The sequence below is a fragment of the Loxodonta africana genome, chromosome 23 (genome assembly GCF_030014295.1).
Source record: "Loxodonta africana isolate mLoxAfr1 chromosome 23, mLoxAfr1.hap2, whole genome shotgun sequence".
NCBI classification, from domain to species: Eukaryota; Metazoa; Chordata; class Mammalia; order Proboscidea; family Elephantidae; genus Loxodonta; species Loxodonta africana.
Genome location: NC_087364.1, coordinates 15,090,696 through 15,112,324, shown reverse-complemented (window position 1 = coordinate 15,112,324; position 21,629 = coordinate 15,090,696). Strand labels below are relative to the sequence as shown.

At 42.4% G+C, this 21,629-nt stretch overlaps 1 protein-coding gene across 2 annotated transcripts in view; it reads left to right on the top strand.

Annotated features, from left to right (window-relative positions):
• The first annotated feature begins 8,147 nt into the window (after nt 1-8,147).
• PCCA (propionyl-CoA carboxylase subunit alpha) overlaps nt 8,148-21,629 on the top strand; it is a 535,620-nt gene continuing 522,138 nt past the window's right edge. For both annotated transcript variants that reach the window (XM_064275258.1, XM_064275257.1), the window contains exon 1: nt 8,148-8,263. In XM_064275258.1, the coding sequence (XP_064131328.1) occupies nt 8,159-8,263 (105 nt within the window). In that variant the 5' untranslated portion in view covers nt 8,148-8,158. The remainder of the gene's footprint in view (nt 8,264-21,629) is intronic.

The following is a 21,629-nucleotide window of genomic DNA, read 5'->3' as shown; positions in this document are numbered from 1 at the left end:
GACTCCACAGCAAATGAAGTGGCAGTAGGCCCATGCTCATGGAATTCACTGGTCTTACCATGTTCCCCATCATCGTGACACAGCTGGCTTGATAGAACGGTGGAATGACGTTCTAAAGACACAATTGCGGTGCCAACTGGGTGGCAATATCCTGCAGGATTGGTGCAGTGTTTTCCAGGACGATGTATTTGCTCTAAACCAGTGTCCAGTGTATGGTGCTGATTCTCCCATACGCAGGAATCAAAGAGTGAATATGGGAGTGGTACTACTCACTATTATCCCTAGTGACCCACTCACAAAATTTTTGCTTCCTGTCCCTGTGACCTTATGATCTGTGGCTCTAGAGGCCTTATTTCCAAAAGAAGGAATGTAGACAAATCACTGATTCCATTGAACTGGAAGTTAAGAATGCCACCTGGACACTTTGGGCTCCTTATGCCTCTAGATCAACAGGCAAAGAAGGGAGTTACCATACTGGCTGGTGTGATGGATCCTGATTACCAAGAGGAAATCAGATTGGTATTACATAATGGAGGTAAAGAAGAGTATGTCTGGAATGCAGGAGATTCCTTAGGGCGTTTCTTAGCACTACTACGCCCTGGATTAAAGTCAATGGAAAACTACAGCAATCCAATTATGACATGATTGCTAATGGCCCAGACCCTTCAGAAATGAAAGTTTGGGTCTCTCCCTCCAGCAAAGAACCACGACCAGCAGAGGTGCTTGCTGAGGGCAAAGATAATAGGGAATGGGTGGTGGAAGAAGGTAGCTCTAAATGCCAGTTATGACCATGTGGCCAGTTGCAGAAATGAGAACTGTAATTGTTACGAGTATTTCTGCCTTGTATGTGTGCATCAAATATTTTTCTTTTATTCACTTAAAAGATGTAAACAGGGCTAGTGTATATTTGGTTTTATATGTGTTCATTGTATCATCTTAGGCGCAGGTGTAACTTTATAATTGCCTTTATTCAGAGATTATGTATGGTTTAAGGAGATGTATACAGGTGCCATGTTGATAAGGGGTGCACTGTGATCATTAATGTTGTGTGTCAACTTGGCTGGGCCATGATTCTCAGTGGTTTGGCAGTTATGATGTAGTTTGGCAGTTGAGTGATGATGTGAGGAAACCCAGGTGGTGTAGTGATTAAGAGCTATGGCTGTTAACCAAAAGGTCGGCAGTTTGAATCCACCAGGTACTCCTTGGGAACCCTATGGGGCAGTTCTACTCTGTCCTTTAGGGTTACTATGAGTAGGAATCGACTCAATGACAACTTGTTTGTTTTTTTTCCTTTTTTGGATGATGAAGTGATCGCTTCCATGATGAGATTTGATAAAATGTGATCTCCTCCATGATGGAATCTGCTCTGAGTGGCCAATCAGTTGAAAGGGAGTTTTCTTGGGGGTGTGGCCTGCATTGAATATAAGTGGACTTTCTGGCAAAGCTTGTGGGCTTTTGCTTGCTCTAGATGCTGCAGCTGGCTCCTATTTGTCTGACCTCCAGTTCTTGGGACTTCAGCTAGCAGCTTACCTGCCATTTTGCCTGTTCATCTTGGGGTTCATCCATATTTGCAGCCTGTGAGCAAAAGCCCTGCTGTCTGACCTACTTATCTTGAGTTCACCAGTCCCTGCGGCTATGTGAATCAGGAGAAGCCTCCAACCTGACCCACAGACTGGGTATGTTCCAGTCTCTACAACCCTGTGAGTCATTTCCTTTCCTTGGTATAAATCTCTCTCTACATATTTATATGCTTTACTGCTTTTATTTCTCTAGATAACCAGCCTAAGCCACCAAATCCAGAGAACAAATGGTTCAAGGTGTTTGGTTATGTCTGAGAAGTATCTATAACTGTGTTCTCTATGAATATATGTGAGGAAAACACATATCAGTACATACACATACACATACGTATACATACATATAGACACATCTCTGTGTGCACAGGTATGTACACACCTATAAATTCCTGTACACATATATACCTACACACTTGTTTTTTGGTTATTGTTTGTGTTGTTACCTAATGTATTTTTTAAATTATATTTTATTGTACTTTTGGTGAAAGTTTACATAGAAAATTAGGTTCCCATTTGAAAATTTCTACACAAATTGTTCCATGACATTAGTTACATTTTTCACAACGTGTCAACATTGTCTTTAATTGCATTCTGGTTCTTCAATTTACAGTACTTTTGTTTCCGTCCCTTGATCTTTGTATTAGAGTAATTATTGACCTTTTTCATAATGCATTTTTAATCAGAAAGGTTGGAATGGAAAAGTATGTGATCCTCTTTTTAAATATAACACACAATTAATTAAAACTGGTATTGTGGCACAAAGAATTAGATTTGGCCTTTTGTATCTGGTTTATGAAAATAGTCTGAGTGACTAAGGTGCTCCTTGCCTTTCTAAATTAGGTAGGTAAGTAGGTGCTACACAGGCCCCATACCTGATGAACTGACTTCAGGAAGAGAGGGGGCATGACGCAGTCCTGCATATTCATTGATTGGATGGATCATGATTATGCATTAAGGTCCCAACCATGCATATTCATTGAGGTTCCAATGATTAAGGGACATTGGACTTTGGAGCTTCCTTTTATGGCTTCCTGAAGTGGCGAGAACATCCATACTCGGGGGAGCATAGCAAGTTCCTGAGGACAATAGAAGTCATGTGCTGCAACCTCTCCCAGACTTTGTCTGATGTGTCTCCTTGATTGAATCTTTTTTGATTATAATAAATGGGTAATTGTAGCATAGGTATAGTATAGTAAAATGAATTACTATTATATGAGCCTTCTAGTCATGGTTGTGTAACTCCCACAAAATGATTGGGTGGGACTGTGCAAATAAGGTGCTTACGGCCCACCAAGGGGATTGGACAGTTTTCTAATGCAGATAAGGCGCATGGAACACTTTCAGGGTGGGACTATGCAAATAAGCTGCATTGAACCCTTGTGGGGAACTGGTCAGTTTTGCCATTCTGCTAAGCTTAAAAGAAGCCAGTCCCAGAGGCTGAGGGGGGACCTCATTACCATCAAGAAGAAGAGCTGGGAGTGGAGCGTGTCCTTTGGACCCAGGGTCCCTGCACTGAGAACCTCCTAGACCCAGGAGACAGAACTGTAACCCTGAAGATCGCATGAGAGGAAAGCAGCACAGGACTGGCAGGCTTGGCTTGCTGACCCATGGAGCAAGAGAGCTGAGTGCTTTTATGCAGGAGGCTTCCTGGCAGAGTGGGGTGCCTCTGGGAACTTACAAGCAGAGCTAAAAAGCTTTGTAACACTTGCCTGAGCAGGACCAATGGCTGAGGATGACAGAGAGGCCTGCCTGCAGGCACGGCTGAGAGTAAGCTGTCCTGATCGAAGAACTGTATCCTGAGTCATTTCGTTACTTCCAATTTGATCCTGATCCTGAATTTCAACCTGTTATTTCCCTAATAAACCCCCCTGACTGTGAATATGGTCCTTGAGTTCTGTGTGCCCATTGCAATGAATTATCAAACCCAGCAGAGAAGTAGAGAGTGCCATGGGAGGGATGGCTGTGGTTACAATTGGTAAAAAGTTTGAAGAGTGGAGGTATGTCTGACCTCCACCTCATTGGAATCAGCTTTGGGCTGATGCTGATATTGACTCTCCTCTCTCCCCCTGAAGTTAGAGGAGGTCTGACGCCATGCCGTTTTTACAGGTAGTCTCTGTGAGTTTTCTGCGTCATTTTAGCTAATCACCAAACCACTGAGGGTAGTGACAGCCAGCAGGGCCTGGCGTCTGCCTATTTCACAGTAGATAGACAGAGTCCTAACTTGTGAGGAACCAGCTTTGGGTGGCTGGTGGACAGAACAGAGCTGTGCAGGCAGTCGTTTGTAAAGAACTAACTCTGGGTGACTACAGTAAAAGGGAGAAAACGCCACATGGGTGACTGATGTCAGACATGGAGAAGTGGGGAAGCAGGGATGTGAATTATCTACACATTTTGGGGAACGGCTTTGTGTTGATTATTACTTAAAAGATATAATCAATGATTACCTTGGGAGAAACAAGTTATGAATGATAGTTATATTGACTGTCTTAGGTTGGGTTCTCCAGAGAAACAAAATAAGTGAAGCATACACACCCACATATATATATATACACACACACAGACACACACATATATATGGAGAGAGAGCGAGAGATTGATTTATCTCAAGGAAATGGCTCATGCAGTTATAGAAGCTGGCAAGTTCCAAGTCTGTGGGTCAGGTATCAGGCTGGAGGTTCTCATGACTCACATAGTGACAGGCGCTGACGAACTTAAGATTGGCAGATCAGATTGCAGGCTGCCGGCTCACAGGCTGTGGAGGCCAATGAATTCCAAGACTGGCAGGTAAGCTGCTGGCTCAAGTCCCAAAAACCAGAGGTCAGATGATAAGCCAGATACAGGATCCAGAGCAAGAGCCTTGCTGGAACATCCATTTATATACTGGAGGCAGGCCACACCCTCAAGGAAACTCCCTTTCAACTGATTGGCTGCTCATAGCAGATCTCAAGATGGAGTTGATTACGCCATTACATAATTACCTAATTACATCATTATGTAACTGCCAAACTACATCAAACTGCCAAATCACTGAGAATCATGGCCCAGCCAAGATGACATACAACCTTAACAATCACATTGACAAACCTCCGGGGCCTTTTGATTTAAATCAAAAGTATACTATGATGGTCCTTGATTAACAAGAATACTGAAGTCTGGAAACCTGAAGAAGGACATCATGCTTGGTAAAGTAGGTTATCAAAAAAGAGGAAGACCCTCTACAAGATGGACTGACACAGTGGCTGCAACAGTAGGCTCAAGCATAGCAACACTGTGAGGATGGCGCGGGACTGGGCGGTGTTTCGTTCTGTTGTCCATAGGGTCACTATGAGTCAGAACTAACTTGATTGCACTTAACAACAACAGAATCAAAATAATTTGTAGAATATTATTGTACCAGTTTTAGTGATCATTAGTTGGGTATCTCAGCGATCTTTATTCAGGAGACGGGAGCAGTGAAGCACAGCTGGGGAGATGACTGGTAAGTCTGCAGAAAAGAGTTAAGATAGCAGGTCTGAAGTAGCTGTTTCTAGATGGGCCTCCTTGCAAAGTTGGCCCATGACTGGTGTCGATCTTGGGAGTAGTGGTTCCATGGCTTCTTAACTTATAAGGGTAGCTCATTGTGCCTAGGATGTGGAAATAATGTGGTTTATGCTAAACATCTGCTTTCCTTCTGTAGTCTGGAGTTTTGATACGTGCTAGGTAGAGGGTGCCTTCGTGACCAAAACCAAATGAAACCCATTGCCGTCAATTCGATTCCAACTCATAGCGACCCTATAGAACACAGTAGAACTGCCCCATAGAGTTTCCAAGAAACAGCTGGTGGATTTGAACTGCTGACCTTTTTGGTTAGCAGCTGTAGCACACCGTAGCTCTTAACCACTGCACTACCAGGGCTCCCCCCCTAATAAAAACCTTGAGCACTGAATCTCCAATGGCCTTCCCTGGGCAGAAACATCATACATACGCGTTTTTGTTGGTGGGGGAAGAGTGTGTTCTGCGTGACTCCTCACGGGAGGGAGACAGTGTAGTAAGGAAATCTGTACATAGATTTGTGCAGACTCTGTCTGTGTCTGTCCTTTTTGATCTTGCTCTGCATCTTTACTGCATTGCTGTAATAAATCTTGATTATGAGTACAACTATATGCTGAGTCCTCTAGCAAATTTCCAAAAGCGGGAGTGGTGGTAAGGACCTTGACCTAGGAAGAAAGCAGTAAGCCCTACAAAAAAAAAGGAGGTCTGCTTGTTTGTTAGTTTTTACAGTTGAGGTGGGTTGCTTGTGATTAAGAGGTTTCCCAGGATGTAGGAATTTCATTTCTAACACTGGGATGATTGGTCACCCTAGACTTGACCTTGGGAGAAATTTTATTTTCTTGTTAACTCTGCAGCTAATTTCTTCTCTGTCTAGTTTTACAGACTAATTATTAGAAGATTTGATATTTACTCTTTTAATCCCAGGTTGTTTCTTTTTTTTCCCCCCAGAAGCAACATGGTAGGATGGGTGGGAAAATGACAACACAGGAAGTCAGACAATCAAGCTTTGAATCCTGGCTCAACTGTGGCCACTGTGAGTCTCAGTTTCCTCATATGAAAAATGGGAAATGAGGACAACAATAACCACCTCGCAAGGGAGCGTGTGTGCATAATTTTTGCAAGGATCAAATGGGCTCTTAAGTGTGAAATTATCAAGCAGAGATCCTGATACATGCCTGGCAAATGTCCATTTCCTTTTTAGTGAAAGGATTATGGACACCAACATGAGAGATTAGGAGTTTAGGGGATAAAAATCTGAATTTTCAGAGATGTCATTACAGCTCTTTTGGAATTTACCATGCTGCAGAAACGGCTTGGTGGCGATGTCTAACCTCCTTTAACTTCACAAGGGGGAAGGAGAGTCAAGATTAAGAGCCCAAGACTGATTCCTGTGAGGCAGAGGTCAGACATGCCCACCTTCTTTACCAATTCTGACACCAACCATCCCCCCACAGCACTCTCTACTTCTCTCCTGGGTTCAGTAATTCATTGGAATGGCCACACAGAACTCACAGACCATTTCACGATTATGGGATTTATTAGGGAAGTAACAAGTTACAATTCAGGCTCAGGAACACTCAAGGATACAGTTCTTCCATCAGGACAGCCTCTGGTTTCCAGCCGTGCTCACAGGCACACCTCTCCCTGGCCCTCAGTCCCTGACCAAAGGGACTCAGCTTTCTTGCTCTATGGGCTGGGAAGCCCACTGTGCCATCTCCTGTGGGTCTCACCTTCCTTGGTAGTGGTGGAATCTTTCCTGCCTCTGGGGAGGCTCATTTCAAGCCCGGTGGTATGGCAAGACTGACCAATCCTCTCGGTGGGCCACAGTTACCCTATCACACAGTCCCACCCAATCACTTGGGTGAAAGTTACAAGACCATGGCTAGAAAGGCCACACACACAAGTGATCCATCACACTGCACACGCTATAACACACTCTAAGTCATTCCTGGCTTGGTAACTTTCTCAAGGTGACTGTGTAGGAGAGGTACATAGTGAAGAGCAGAGCGCCTGATAGTATTTATAGGCAAGATGACCTGATGTCTGAGATTTGCTTTAAAATACTCCAGCAAAAACTGAAAAAAAGTGGAAACAGATGAAACAAGACTGACAAAAAGTTGATTTGTTGAAGCTACGCAATGGGCACATGGGTGTTTACTACTTTCTTTTGTGTAGGTTTTAAATTTCCCATAGTCAAAACAAAACCCGAGTCCCTGAAGACAGTCAGAGCTGGGTTCCAATGCCAGCTTCACCATTTATTAGCTGAGCGACTTCACATCTCTATAGTTTTTAGTTTCTCAAAACGAGAATAATATATGTTCTGAAGATTTTTGTATAAATCAGACAAAACCTGAGGCATCTAGTACGACATCTATTGTACTAAGAAGGGTTCCTGCTTGCAAGCAACAGAAACTGAAGTTTTGGCTAATTCCCCTGGTATGCAGATATTAAGTGACAGACGTAGGATTCGAACTCAGATATCAAGGTCTAGACCTAGAGCTTTTACTGTTACTACATTTGTCCGAAAACTTATCTAGGTTTGGTCCTTTGGAATTTACACTTTCAAATATATATATAGAAGCATAGTTTGCGCGAGTATCTGGAATTTAGGACACTCATGATTCCAGGTTGGCTGTGGGGTGACGGGGCAGTTACGGGGTGGAGGTGACTCGCTGACCTTAATTCGAAAGCTGCATGTTGATTGCTAGGTGGACGCTGGTGTCATAAGGGGTTTACCCCAAACAGGCCCCGATAAACTCTCGCCAGAGCTCAGGCGTTTCTTCCCAGTCTTTCCCAACCAGGGGGCCGGATCCGGCGGCCGGCCTTCCTCCCCTCTCCCCGCCTCCCTCCGGGCCCTAGCCCGCTCCCGCCAGGGCCCTGGCTCCCGGCTCCCGCGGCTCCGCGCCATCTCCCTCGGGCGCCTGCCTCCGCGAGGCAGGGGGCGGGGCTGAGGAGCTGCGGCTCGTGATTGGCCGAAGCTCAGGGGCTCCCCTTCTCCGCCCCCTCGGCGGGGTCAGAGGTCAGGCAGAGCGCTGTCGGCAGGGGCGGCAATGGCGGGGATCTGGGTGGGCGCTGTGTCGTTGGTCGCGAGCGGACGGCGCGGTCCGCGGCCGTCGCAGCTGCTGATGCGCAACGCGGTGCTGTGGAGCCTGAAGGTGAGGGGCGACGGGCACCCTGGCGGGCCTGGGCTTCACCTGGCCTCCGGCCCCGCACCGCCTCTCGGAGAGCCGAGTCCAGGCTCGCCCCGGCTCCGGCTTCCCGGTCGGTTCCCCCTGGAGCCTCCGGGCCGGCCGGCCGGGCGGCGTCGCGCGACCCTCACGTCCGTCCCCGCGCGGCCCCGCGCGCGGCCCGACCCGGCGTCCGCCTTGACGTGCGCCCCGGACTGCCGTTCTCACGCCTGGGAGCTCGCTGCAGCTGTGGCCCGTTTGGCCCGTGGAGGGTGGAGGGGCTCGGGAGGCATCCCTGGAGCGGCCGTAGCCATCCGGCAGTAACGTATTTCCTCACACTGCAGTTCTTGTGCTTTGGATGTCGGCCTGCTCTTCAGCTTTCCAGAGCGATTATAAGTGCTATGGTTTCCATTTTTGTTTGCCTGTTTCAGCTTGTTTGAAGGAATAGTATGAACTGCTGCTGGAGTAAAATTAGGGTTATGAGTTTATCTTAACTTTCAAAATATGATGTTGATATCAGTTTTCCTAGTAAATTTTACGTTTGCGTTGAAAGCCTGTTTTAATTGTATTATATCACAGTATTAAAAAACCACTGCCATCCAGTCAATTCTGACTCATGGCTACCCTATAGGACAGGGTAGAACTGCCCCATAGAGTTTCCAAGGAGTGTTATATCTATGTGAGGTAGCAGTATGTGCAAAGGTCCTGTGGCCTGAGGGAATGACAAGTTAAAAGAACTGAGAAAAGTCTGTGAGGCTCTGGTGCAGAGACATGAGGAGTCAGACCATATGGGGTCTTGTAGGTCACCTGCGGGGTTTGATCCTTATTTTAAGAGCATTGGGAAGCCACGGATGTTGGAGGTGGGAGGGTTGACTGATATATTTTCGATTGGAGGGGCTAAGAAAGGATGTAGGAGACCTGTTAATTGCTTGGATTACAGCAATGGTTGATACTTGTGAGAAATAAAGTAACAGTTCATTGCCTCACCTTGCAGGTCCTACAACCGCTCTTAATTATTGCTATTGTTGTTATTATTTTACTATTGTAAATATTTTGTTGGAAGGATATTTGTCATTTTGAACAGGGTACTTTGAACATAATTTATCCTTGTCTTGATGACTCAGGATCATCAACTATTAGAATATAGTGGTACGTTTGGGGAGTATTGAGATGTGTTCCGCTGTTGGCCTTCTGCTTAGGATCTTTAAATTCAAGGGTTCTGAGTTCAGGTATCTGCTTTTTATAGCTTTCCTGGCTCATGTTTATCATATGTCACTTATTGTTGCTGTAAACATGACAGCACTAGCTGCCCTGTTTCTCTCCGTTTCTAATTTGTTGTTGTTAAGGGGCTTCTCGTATTAAAATTTATTTACATCTTGGTGTAAATGATTAATGCTGCTAACCAAAAGGTTGGCTGCTGGAGTCTGCCTGGAGGCACCTTAGAGAAAGGAGCTTCTGAAAAATCAGCAGATGAAAGCCCTATGGAACACTGTTCTCCCCTGACACACGAGGTCACCATGAGTTGGAATTGACTCCTTGGCAGCTGGTTTTTACTTTATAATTATATAAGCTTTGATTTTTCTCATCAGGATTTTTTAAAAAAAATAATTTTTATTGTGCTTTAAGTGAAAGTTTACAAATCAAGTCAGTCTGTCACATATAAGCTTATATACACCTTTCTACATACTCCCATTTACTCTCCCCCTAATGAGTCAGCCTGCTCCCTCCTTCCAGTCTCTCCTTTCCTGACCCTTTTGCCAGTTTCTAACCCTCTCTACCCTCCCATCTCCCCTCCAGACAGGAGATGCGAACACAGTCTCTAGTGTCCACCTGATACAAGTAGCTCACTCTTCGTCGGCATCTCTCTCCAACCCATTGTCCAGTCCCTTCCATGTCTGATGAGTTGTTTTCGGGAATGGTTCCCGTCCTGGGCCAACAGAAGGTTTGGGGCCCATGACCTCTGGGATTCTTCCAGTCTCAGTCAGACCATTAAGTCTGGTCTTTTTATGAGAATTTGGGGTCTGCATCCCACTGTTCTCCTGCTCCCTCAGGGGTTCTCTGTTGTGCTCCCTGTCAGGGCAGTCATCGGTTGGGCCGGGCACCATCTAGTTCTTCTGATCTCAGGATGATGTAAGTCTCTAGTTCATGTGGCCCTTTCTGTCTCTTGGGCTCATAGTTATCATGTGACCTTGGTGTTCTTCATTCTCCTTTGATCCAGGTGGGTTGAGACCAATTGATGCATCTTAGATGGCCGCTTGTTAGCATTTAAGACCCCAGACACCGCACTTCAAAGTGGGATGCAGAATGTTGTCATAATAGAATTTATTTTGCCAATTGACTTAGAAGTCCCCTTAAGCCATAGTTCCTAACTGCCCGCCCTTGCTCCACTGACCTTTGAAGCATTCAGTTTATCCCGGAAACTTCTTTGCTTTTGGTCCAGTCCAGTTGAGCTGACTTTCCGTGTATTGAGTATTGTCCTTCCCTTCACCTAAAGTAGTTCTTATCTACTAACTAATCAGGAGATAACCTTCTCCCACCCTCCCTCCCCCCCCATAACCACAAAAGAATGTGTTCTCAGTTTATACTATTTCTCAAGTTCTTATAATAGTGGTCTTATACAATATTTGTCCTTTTGCCTCTGACTAATTTCACTCAGCATAACGCCTTTCAGGTTCCTCCATGTTATGAAATGTTTCACAGATTCGTCACTGTTCTTTATCGATGTGTAGTATTCCATGGTGTGAATGTACCATAATTTGTTTAACCATTCATCCGTTGATGGACACCTTGGTTGCTTCCAGCTTTTTGCTATTGTAAACAGTGCTGCAATAAACATGGGTGTGCATATATCTGTTCGTGTGAAGGCTCTTATTTCTCTGGGGTATATTCCGAGGAGTGGGATTTCTGGGTTGTATGGTAGTTCTATTTCTAACTTTTTAAGAAAACGCCAGCTAGATTTCCAAAGTGGTTGTACCATTTTTCATTCCCACCAGCAGTGTATAAGAGTTCCAGTCTTTCCGCAGCCTCTCCGACATTTATTATTTTGTGTTTTTTGGATTAATGCCAGCCTTGTTGGAGACGGAATCTCATCGTAGTTTTAATTTGCATTTCTCTAATGGCTAATAATCGAGAGCATTTTCTCATGTATCTGTTAGCTGCCCGAATATCTTCTTTAGTGAAGTGCGTGTTCATATCCTTTGCCCACTTCTTGATTGGGTTGTTTGTCTTTTTGTGGTTGAGTTTTAACAGAATTATATAGATTTTAGAGATCAGGTGCTGGTCGGAGATGTCATAGCTGAAAATTTTTTCCCAACCTGTAGGTGGTCTTTTTACTCTTTTGGTGAAGTCTTTAGATGAGCATAGGTGTTTGATTTTTAGGAGCTCCCAGTTATCTGGTTTCCCTTCGTCATTTTTAGTGATGTTTTATATTCTGTTTATGCCTTGTGTAAGGGCTCCTAAGGTTATCCCTATTTTTTCTTCCATGATCTTTATCATTTTAGTCTTTATGTTTAGGTCTTTGATCCACTTGGAGTTAGTTTTTGTGCATGGTGTGAGGTATGGGTCCTGTTTCATTTTTTTGCAAATGGATATCCAGTTATGCCAGCACCATTTGTTAAAAAGACTGTCTTTTCCCCAATTAACTGACACTGGGCCTTTGTCAAATATCAGCCGCTCATATGTGGATGGATTTACATCTGGGTTCTCAATTCTGTTCCATTGGTCTATGTGCCTGTTGTTGTACCAGTACCAGGCTGTTTTGACTACTGTGGCTGTATAATATGTTCTGAAATCAGATAGAGTGAGGCCTCCCACTATCTTCTTTTTCAGTAATGCTTTACTTATCCGAGGCTTCTTTCCCTTCCATATGAAGTTGGTGATTTGTTTCTCCATCACTTTAAAAAATGTCATTGGAATTTGGATCGGAAGTGCATTGTACGTATAGATGGCTTTTGGTAGAATAGACATTTTTACTATGTTAAGTATTCCTATGCATGAGCAAGGTATGTTTTTCCACTTATGTAGGTCCGTTTTAGTTTCTTGCAGTAGTACTTTGTAGTTTTCTTTGTATAGGTCTTTTACATCTTTGGTTAGATTTATTCCTAAGTATTTTATCTTCTTGGGGGCTACTGTGAATGGTATTGATTTAGTTATTTCCTCTTCGATGTTCTTTTTGTTGATGTAGAGGAATCCAACCTGAGACTCTGCCAAACTCTTCTATTAGTTTCAGTAGTTTTCTGGAGGATTCCTTAGGGTTTTCTGTGTACAAGATCATGTCATCTGCAAATAGAGATAATTTTAGTTCCTCCTTGCCAATCCGGATGCCCTTTATTTCTTTGTCTAGCCTAATTGCTCTGGCTGGGACCTCTAGCACAATGTTGAATAAGAGCGGTGATAAAGCGCTTCCTTGTCTGGTTCCCATTCTCAAGGGAAATGCTTTTAGGTTCTCTCCATTTAGAGTGATGTTGGCTGTTGCCTTTGTATAGACGCCCTTTATTATGTTGAGGAATTTTCCTTCAATTCCTATTTTGCTGAGAGTTTTTCTCATGAATGGGTGTTGGACTTTGTCACATGCCTTTTCTGCATCAATTGATAAGATCATGTGGTTTTTGTCTTTTGTTTTATTTATATGGTGGATTACATTAATGGTTTTTCTAATATTAAACCAAGCTTACATACCTGGTATAAATCCCACTTGGTCATGGTGGATTATTTTTTTGGTATGTTGTTGAATTCTATTGGCTAGAATTTTGTTGAGGATTTTTGCATCTATGTTCATGAGGGATATAGGTCTGTAATTTTCTTTTTTTGTGATGTCTTTACCTGGTTTTGGTATCAGGGAAATGGTGGCTTCATAGAATGAGTTAGGTAGTATTCCATCATTTTCTATGCTTTGAAATACCTTTGTTTAGTAGTAGTGGTGTTAACTCTTCTCTGAAGGTTTGGTAGAACTCTGCAGTGAAGCCGTCCGGGCCAGGGCTTTTTTTTTGTTGGGAGTTTTTTGATTACCTTTTCAATCTCTTTTTTTGTTATGGGTCTATTTAGTTGTTTCACTTCTGATTGTGTTAGTTTAGGTAGGTAGTGTTTTTCTAGGAATTCATCCATTTCTTCTAGGGTTGCAAATTTTTAGAGTACAATTTTTCATAATAATCTGATATGATTCTTTTAATTTCAGTTGGGTCTGTTGTGATATGGCCCATCTCGTTTCTTATTCGGGTTATTTGTCTCCTTTCCTGTATTTCTTTAGTCAGTCTGGCCAGTGGTTTATCAATTTTATTAATTTTTTCAAAGAAGTAGCTTTTGGCTTTGTTAATTCTTTCAATTGTTTTTCTGTTCTCTAATTCATTTAGCTCAGCTCTAATTTTTAGTATTTGTTTTTTTTCTGGTGCCTGATGGATTCTTTTGTTGCTCTCTTTCTATTTGTTCAAGTTGTCGGAACAGTTCTCTGATTTTGGCTCTTTCTTCTTTATGTATGTGTGTATTTATCGATATAAATTGACCTCTGAGCACTGCTTTTGCTGTGTCCCAGAGGTTTTGATAGGAAGTGTTTTCATTCTCGTTGCATTCTATGAATTTCTTTATTCCCTCTTTAATGTCTTCTATAACCCAGTCTTTTTTCAGGAGGATATTGTTCAGTTTCCAAGTATTTGATTTCTTTTCCCTGATTTTTCTGTTATTGATTTCTACTTTTATGGCCTTGTGGTCTTAGAAGATGCTTTGTAATATTTCGATGTTTTGGATTCTGCAGAGGTTTGTTTTATGACCTAATATATGGTCTATTCTAGAGAATGTTCCGTGTGCAATAGAAAAAAAAGTATACTTTGCAGCTGTTGGGTGGAGAGTTCTGTGTAAGTCAATGAGGTCAAGTTGGTTGATTGTTGTAATTAGGTCTTCTGTGTCTCTATTGAGCTTCTTACTGGATGTCCTATCCTTCTCCGATAGTGGTGTGTCGAAGTCTTCTGCAATAATTGCGGAGGTGTCTATCTCACTTTTCAGTTCTGTTAAAATTTGTTTTATGTATCTTGCAGCCCTGTCATTGGGTGCATAAATATTTAATATGGTTATGTCTTCCTGATCAATTGTCCCTTTTATCATTATGTAGCGTCGTCCTTTATCCTTTGTGGTGGATTTAAGTTTAAAGTCTATTTTGTCAGAAATTAATATTGCTACTCCTGCTCTTTTTTGCTTATTGTTTGCTTGATATATTTTTTTCCATCCTTTGAGTTTTAGTTTGTTTGTGTCTCTAAGTCTAAGATGTGTCTCTCGTAGGCAGCATATAGACGGATCGTGTTTCTTTATGCAGTCTGGGACTCTCTGTCTCTTTATTGGTGCATTTAGTCCATTTACATTCAGCGTAATTATAGATAAGTATTTTTTTTTTTATGTGTTTAGTGCTATCATTTTGATGCCTTTTTGTGTGTGTTGTTGACAATTTCATTTTTCCACTTTTTTATGCTGAGATGTTTTTCTTTGTAAATTGTAAATTGTGTGTTCCTCATTTTCATAGTAGTCGAATTTATGTTTGCTGAGTCGTTATGAATTTCTTGTTTTTTTTTTTTGAGTTATGGAATTGTTAGACCTCTTTGTGGTTATCTTAATATTTACCCCTATTTTTCTAAGTAAAAACCTAACTTGTATCATCCTATATTGCCTTGTTTTCCTCTCCATGTGGCAGTTCTGTGCCTCCTGTATTCAGTCCCTCTTTTTGATTATTGTGATCTTTTAAATAATGATTTCAGTGATTCCCTGTTTTGAGCATTCTTTCTTTTTAGAATTAATCTTAATTTGTTTTTGTGATTTCCCTATTTGAGTTGATATCAGGATGTTCTGTTCTGTGACCTTGTGTTGTGTTGGTGTCTGATACTATTGATTTTCTGACCAAAGAGTTCCCTTTAGTATTTCTTGTAGCTTTGGTTTGGTTTTTGCAAATTCTCTAAGCTTGTGTTTATCTGTAAATGTTTCAATTTCACCTTCATATTTGACAGAGAGTTTTGCTGGATATATGACCCTTGGCTGGCAGTTTTTCCCCTTCAGTGCTCTATATGTGTCATCCCATTGCTTTCTTGACTGCATGGTTTCTGCTGAGTAGTCTGAACTTATTCTTATTGAGTCTCCTTTGTAGGAGACCTTTCTTTTATCCCTGCTTTTAACATTTTCTTTTTATCTTTGGTTTTGGCAAGTTTGATGATAATATGTCTTGGTCATTTTCTTTTTGGATCAATCTTACATGGGGTTCGATGAGCATCTTGGATAGACATCCTTTCGTCTTTCGTGATGTCAGGGAAGTTTTCTGCCGACAGATCTTCAGCTGTTCTCTCTGTATTTTCTGTTATCCCTCCCTGTTCTGGTACTCCGTCACGCACAAGTTATTCTTCTTGATAGAGTCCCACATGATTCTTAGGGTTTCTTCATTTTTTTCAATTCTTTTGTCTGATTTTTCTTCAACTACACTGGTGTCAATTGCCTTATCCTCCAGCTCCCCCACTCTGCGTTCCAGTTGCTTGATTCTGTTCCTCTGACTTCCTATTGAGTTGTCTAATTCTGTAATTTTACGGTTAATCTTTTCGATTTCTGAATGCTGTCTCTCTATGGATTCTTGCAGCTTATTAATTTTTCCACTATGTTCTTGAATATTCTTTTGGATTTCTTCAACTGCTTAATCGTTGTGTTCCTTTGCTTTTTGTGTAGGTTGCCTTTTTTCATTTCTGAGGTCATCCCTGATGTCTTGAAACATTCTGTAAATTAGTTTTTTGTATTCTGCATCTGGCAATTCCAGGATTGTATCTTCATTTGGGAAAGGTTTTGATTCTTTAATTTGGGGAGTTGTAGAAGCAATCATGGTCTGCTTCTTTATGTGGTTTGATATCGACTGCTGTCTCCGAGCCATCTATAAGATATTGTAATGATTTATTTTTATATTTGCTCACTGAGTCTTATCTTGTTTTGTTTTCTTTCAATATATGTAGATGGGCTACTAGATTGTGCTGTCTTGATTGTTGTAGCCTTTGATTCTCTTATGTCCTGTGACCAGGTGGTTTGGGTTGTTACCAGATATATAAGCCTAAGAGTCCATTCACTATTCTTGAGTAGAATCTGATTTTGGGTTACCAAGTGTGTGGTGTAGACTGTCACCTATTCACTTAGAGGAGTAGTGGTGATAATTGTGTGTACCAGCTTTTAGTAGCAGCAGGAGGCACACTGCAGTGGGGGCAGGATGCTGACAGGGTTCCCCCAAGTAGCAGTGAGGTAGGTGTGTCTCTATTCCTAAAGCACTTTGGTGGGTGGGCTCTGCAGCTTTACCTTAGGCACCCAATGTATGTACCTCTACAGAATGGTAGGTGTCACTATCCTCAGACCCCTATGGCAGGAGGCTATACGTGGTTTGGGTGGAGCTTCAGCCCTTGTTCCCCGTTGTGGGTCAGTGAGGGCTCTGTTTAATAGGTAGAGATATTAGAGCTGGGAAACTTGTCTTTCCAGTAATCCGCTAAAACGATTACAGTCAGATCAGTATCAGAATTGCCTTTGCATTATAATAGCCACCTTGTTCCCTGTAGGGATGAAAGCCCAAGACTGTGGATCTCATATGCTTGGCTGGAGCTGGTTCTGTATTTTTAGTCCAATTTCGGGAAGTCAGGGAAGGATTTTTGGTCCCTGGGTTTTTTGTAGCTGCTTCTCTCAGGCCAGGAGAATGGGTTAGGAAAAGACAAACAAACAAACAAACAGAACCGCAGAGCACTTCACTCTCTGGCCCAGGAAATTCCAATGAAGCTGCCTGGGACGGGGAGGGGAGGGATCAGATAGATAGGAGAGAGTAGCACCCAGGAATATAGACAAAGTTGCTTATCTTGCTTGGTGATGACTTTTATTTGAGATTCCCGAGGGGTGTGTAGCCTGTGTGTGTTGGCTGGGTCCAGATTGTCCCTGAGGGTTAGGCCCACGTCCTGTGCTTGTGCTGTCTCAGAATCCGTGGTCAGTTCTTCCGCTCCCAGTCCAAAGCCAGTGCCAAGGTTCCCCAGCTGGGAAGCCGCACTTCAGGCTCCAAAACCAGTCGCTGTCTCCCGGTGACTTCTCCTCGTGTCAGCCGCATCGTTGTGCTGCCTGCGTGCACTGGCTGGGCTTCCCCTGAGGTCACTTCTGGGGGCGAGGGCTGCGTCCCATGTTTCTCCATCTCAGGAAGCCGTGCTCAGCTCCCCTGCGCCCAGTCCAAAGCCCGGTGCCAAGGTTTTCTAATGGGGACGCTGGCTCCAGGCTCTGAAAAGAGTCGCTGCTTCCCCGTGGCTACTTGTTCTCTCATTAGCTGTGTCAGTGTGCAGCCTGCTTGTGCAGGCTGAGTCTCTGTCACTCAGGTCAACTCTTTAGATATGTGTTTGATGGCCAGGGTTCATAGATTGTCATGTATGTAATCGATTCACTTGTTTTTCCGAGTGTTTGTTGCAAGAGGGATCCAAGGTAGCTTCTACCTAGTCAGCCATCCTGGCCCCCCAGGATTTTTTTTTTCCTTCCTTTTAATTGTGTTGGCAGAGACTGTGTCTTGTCTGTTTCTGTGTTCTTAGCACAAGGTTTGGCAAAATAGGTGCCAAATGTGTGACTATAGTGATTGGAATAGAGTTATGTTTGTACTGGCAAAGAATTCCTCCTTGAGGTGGAAAGAATCCTGGAAGTTCATAAACGCATAAGGGGACTTCAGCTGCTTCTTTGCTTGTCGTAGTGTTTTCCTTCTATGAACTTCAAATGTGCTTCACTGATTCTAGGTTTGTGGTAGAAGCTTTTGAAGATTTTTAACCTCTCCTACCCTCCTCTGGAGCCCTGGTGGTGCAGTGGTTAAGAGCTATGGCGAGCTACAACTGCAAATCAAAGGGTTGGCAGTTCGAATCCGTCAGCTGCTCCTTGGAAGTCCTATGGGGCCATTCTGCTCTGTTCTGTAGGGTCGCTATGAGTTAGAATGGACTTGAGTTTTTTTTTTGGCAGCAGAGAAAGTAAACCCTTCCTCCACCCCTGCAAACTTTTTAGATTGTTGGAAAGCACACAGCAAACTCTAGACTCTAAAGAATTCTAACCGTTCTTTTAGCCAGTTAACAGATGTTGTTTAATTTTAGGGTATATGTAGAGTTCACTTTTTAGTGCTTACTTATTTGGTTTCTGTATCAGCTTTTTTGAGAGATTTGGTTTAAATACCTAGATTTTTCTTCTGTCTACGTTTTTTCAGTGGGTCTAGGATATTGGTTTTATGGTAAGTGCTATAATTTATGGAATTTTTGTTTGTTTCACATGCTTTTCACATACCATCTCTTATCCATGTAACAACTAGGTGAAAAACAAAACAAACCAGTTTTACGGAGGTGGAAACAAAGCTCAGAGCAGTTGAGTAACTTGCTTAAGGACACAGTTGGCTAAGGCAGAATTAAAACCTTGGATAGTCTGATTCCAAAGCCTTGCTTTTCCGATTACAAATTGTCTCTCACATGAGTGATGGTCTTGTCCGGTGCAGTCCCTGATTTGCATGCGTACCTTCTGTTGGGTGCTGTGGAGTTGATTTTGACTCATGGTGGCTGTACATGACATGCGTGTAGAACTGTGCCGTAGGATTTTCTTGGCTGTAATCTTTACAGAAGATCGCCAGGTCTTTCTCCCTTGGAACCACTGGATGCGTTTGATTTGCCAGCTTTCACTTAGCACTTGAGTCCTTAACTGTGCTAAACTGTTTTAGCCACTAGGGCTCTTTGCTTACCTTTTATGTTCCTTGAAATTGGTAATTGTCTTTTCTGGTCAGTCAACATGGAAAAAAAGCACACTTGAATGCTTTAGAATTGCCTGGAGGTAAACCTTTCCAACAGGCTAATAAATTTCTGACAAATCATTTGGGAAAAAAAATCCAAGATTATTGCAGAAACCAGTTGTAGTTTCTGGTGTAATAAAATCTTGGTAGAAATCTGTGTATTTATGCATCTACTTTTTGGATTTCATTCTGTTTTTAAGAGTTTCAGAACAGAGGAGTGATTCATAAAAACTGCTACAGGAATAAGGGAAAGTAGGGAACATTTTTGATCAAGAAGAAGCACTTGTTTAAGATGATTTCAAATTTTTTTTTTTTTTTAAAATCTTTCTAGGTAGGAGAACAGGTATGAGAAAGGAAATTTGGGAAGGAAAATATGTTTTTTGGTGGAAACAGTGTTTCATTTTAGATATCTGGAGTTAGATGAGTCATGCTGAGGTGTTGGGAGACAAGGAAAATCAGTGGCTGATTTTTGGGTCAGTCATAAGAGATAAAGTTGGAGTGTTATGTAAACTCTGAAGGCTATAGTAGATCAGTTACTATTTAACCAAATATTCAATGTTGAACCCTATATTAGGATTTGGACAAAGGAAGAAGAGACAATAGGATTTAGAGGAATGGCTGGAGAGGAGCTAATATAGTGTAGTGTTACCAAACAAATGGAAGAACTTTCAAGAAGTAGTTAGCATTCTTTCGTTTGTCCAGAGATCTAGCTGTCCATTCAAAAAATGTTTATGGACGCTAGCAAGCAGCCATCTAAGATGCATCAATTGATCTCAGCCCACCTAGATCAAAGGAGAATGAAGAACAGCAAGGATGCAAGGTGATTACGAGCCCAAGAGACAGAAAGGGCCACATGAACCAGCGACTACATCATCCTGAGACCAGAAGAACTAGATGGTGCCTGGCTACAACCGATGACTGCCCTGACAGGGAACACAACAGAGAGCCCCTGAGGGAGCAGGAGAGCAGTGGGATGCAGACCCCAAATTCTCATAAGACCAGACTTAATGGTCTGACTGAGATTAGATGGACCCTGGTGGTCATGACCCCGAAACCTTCTGTTGGCCTAGGACAGGAACCATTCCCGAAGCCAACTCTTCAGACAAGAATTGGACTGATAGTGGGTTGGAGAGGGATGCTGGTGAGGAGTGAGCTTCTTGGATCCGGTGGACACTTGAGACTATGTTGGTGTCTCCTGCCTGGAGGGGAGATGAGAGGGTGGAGGGGGTTAGAAGCTGGCGAAAAGGACACGAAAAGAGAGAGTAGAGGGAGAGAGCAGGCTGTCTCATTAGGGGGAGAGTAATTGGGAGTGTGTAGCAAGGTGTATATGGGTTTTTGATTTGATTTGTAACTTGATTTGTAAACTTTCACTTAGAGCACAATAAAAATTATTAAAAAAAATGTTTATGGAGCTTCGACTAAGTACTGGGCACTGTGAAATGCAGTGAGGAGACCAAAGAAATGAAAGCATTGTCACTCATCATGTTCTGGGTAAAGAGAGGTCAAGCAGTAAAAAATAAAAAAAGATGGAAGAAAGAATTTGATAAGAAGGTCTTTGGTATCTTTAATGAGAATTTCAGTAGTGTAATGAAGTGTCATATGCAGAAATATTGCTGTTGTTTTGAATATAGTCTCCCATAATAGAAAGGAAAACATACTCTGTAAACGTGTTGCATGATTTAAAAAATAATAGTTTATTTTAAATGCCCAGGTGGTGCAGTGGATAAGACCTTGGCTACTAACCAAAAGTTGGCAGTTTGAATCCACCAGCTGCTCCTTGGAAATTCTATGGGACAGTTCTACTCTGTCCTGTAATAGTTCATGAGTTGGAATTTACTCAACGGCAGCGGGTTTGGTTTTTGGTTTTGTTGGCATTTAAAAGTAGCCTTTATTTTTTAGAGCAGTTTTAAAGAAAAATTGTGCGGAAAGTACAGTGAGTTGTCATATACCCCCTCTTCCCTCTACACTTTCTCCTATTACCAACATGTTGCATTCCTGTGGTATTTGTTATCATTGCTCCATCAGTATTGATATATTATCAGTAACTAAAATTGCCCAATCAGAATTGATACATTATTAATAACGAAAGTCCATAGTTTATATTAGGGTTCACGCTTTGTGTTGTGCAGACCCGTGGGTTTTGATAAATGCATAATGTCATGTGTCTACTGTTACAATATCATACAGAATAGTTTCACTGCCCTAAAAATGCCCTGGGTTCCATCTGTTACTCCTGTGTCCCTCCCCTTGAACTCCTGGCAACCTCTGATCTTTTCACTGTGTTTATAGTTTTGCTTCTTCCAGATGTCATATAGTGGGACTCATATGGTGTGCAGCCTATTCAAACTGGTGTCTTCCACTTAACAGTATGCATTTAAGGTTCCTTCATGACTTTTCACAGCTTAATAGCTCAATTCTTTTTATTGCTGACTAATACTCCATTGTATGGCTGTACCACAGTTTGTTTATCCATTCACTTATTGAAGAACATCTTGTTTGCTTCCAATATTTGGCAGTTATGAAAAAAGCTGACGTAAACATTTGTGTGCAGATTTTTATGTTGACATGTTTTTGTCTCAT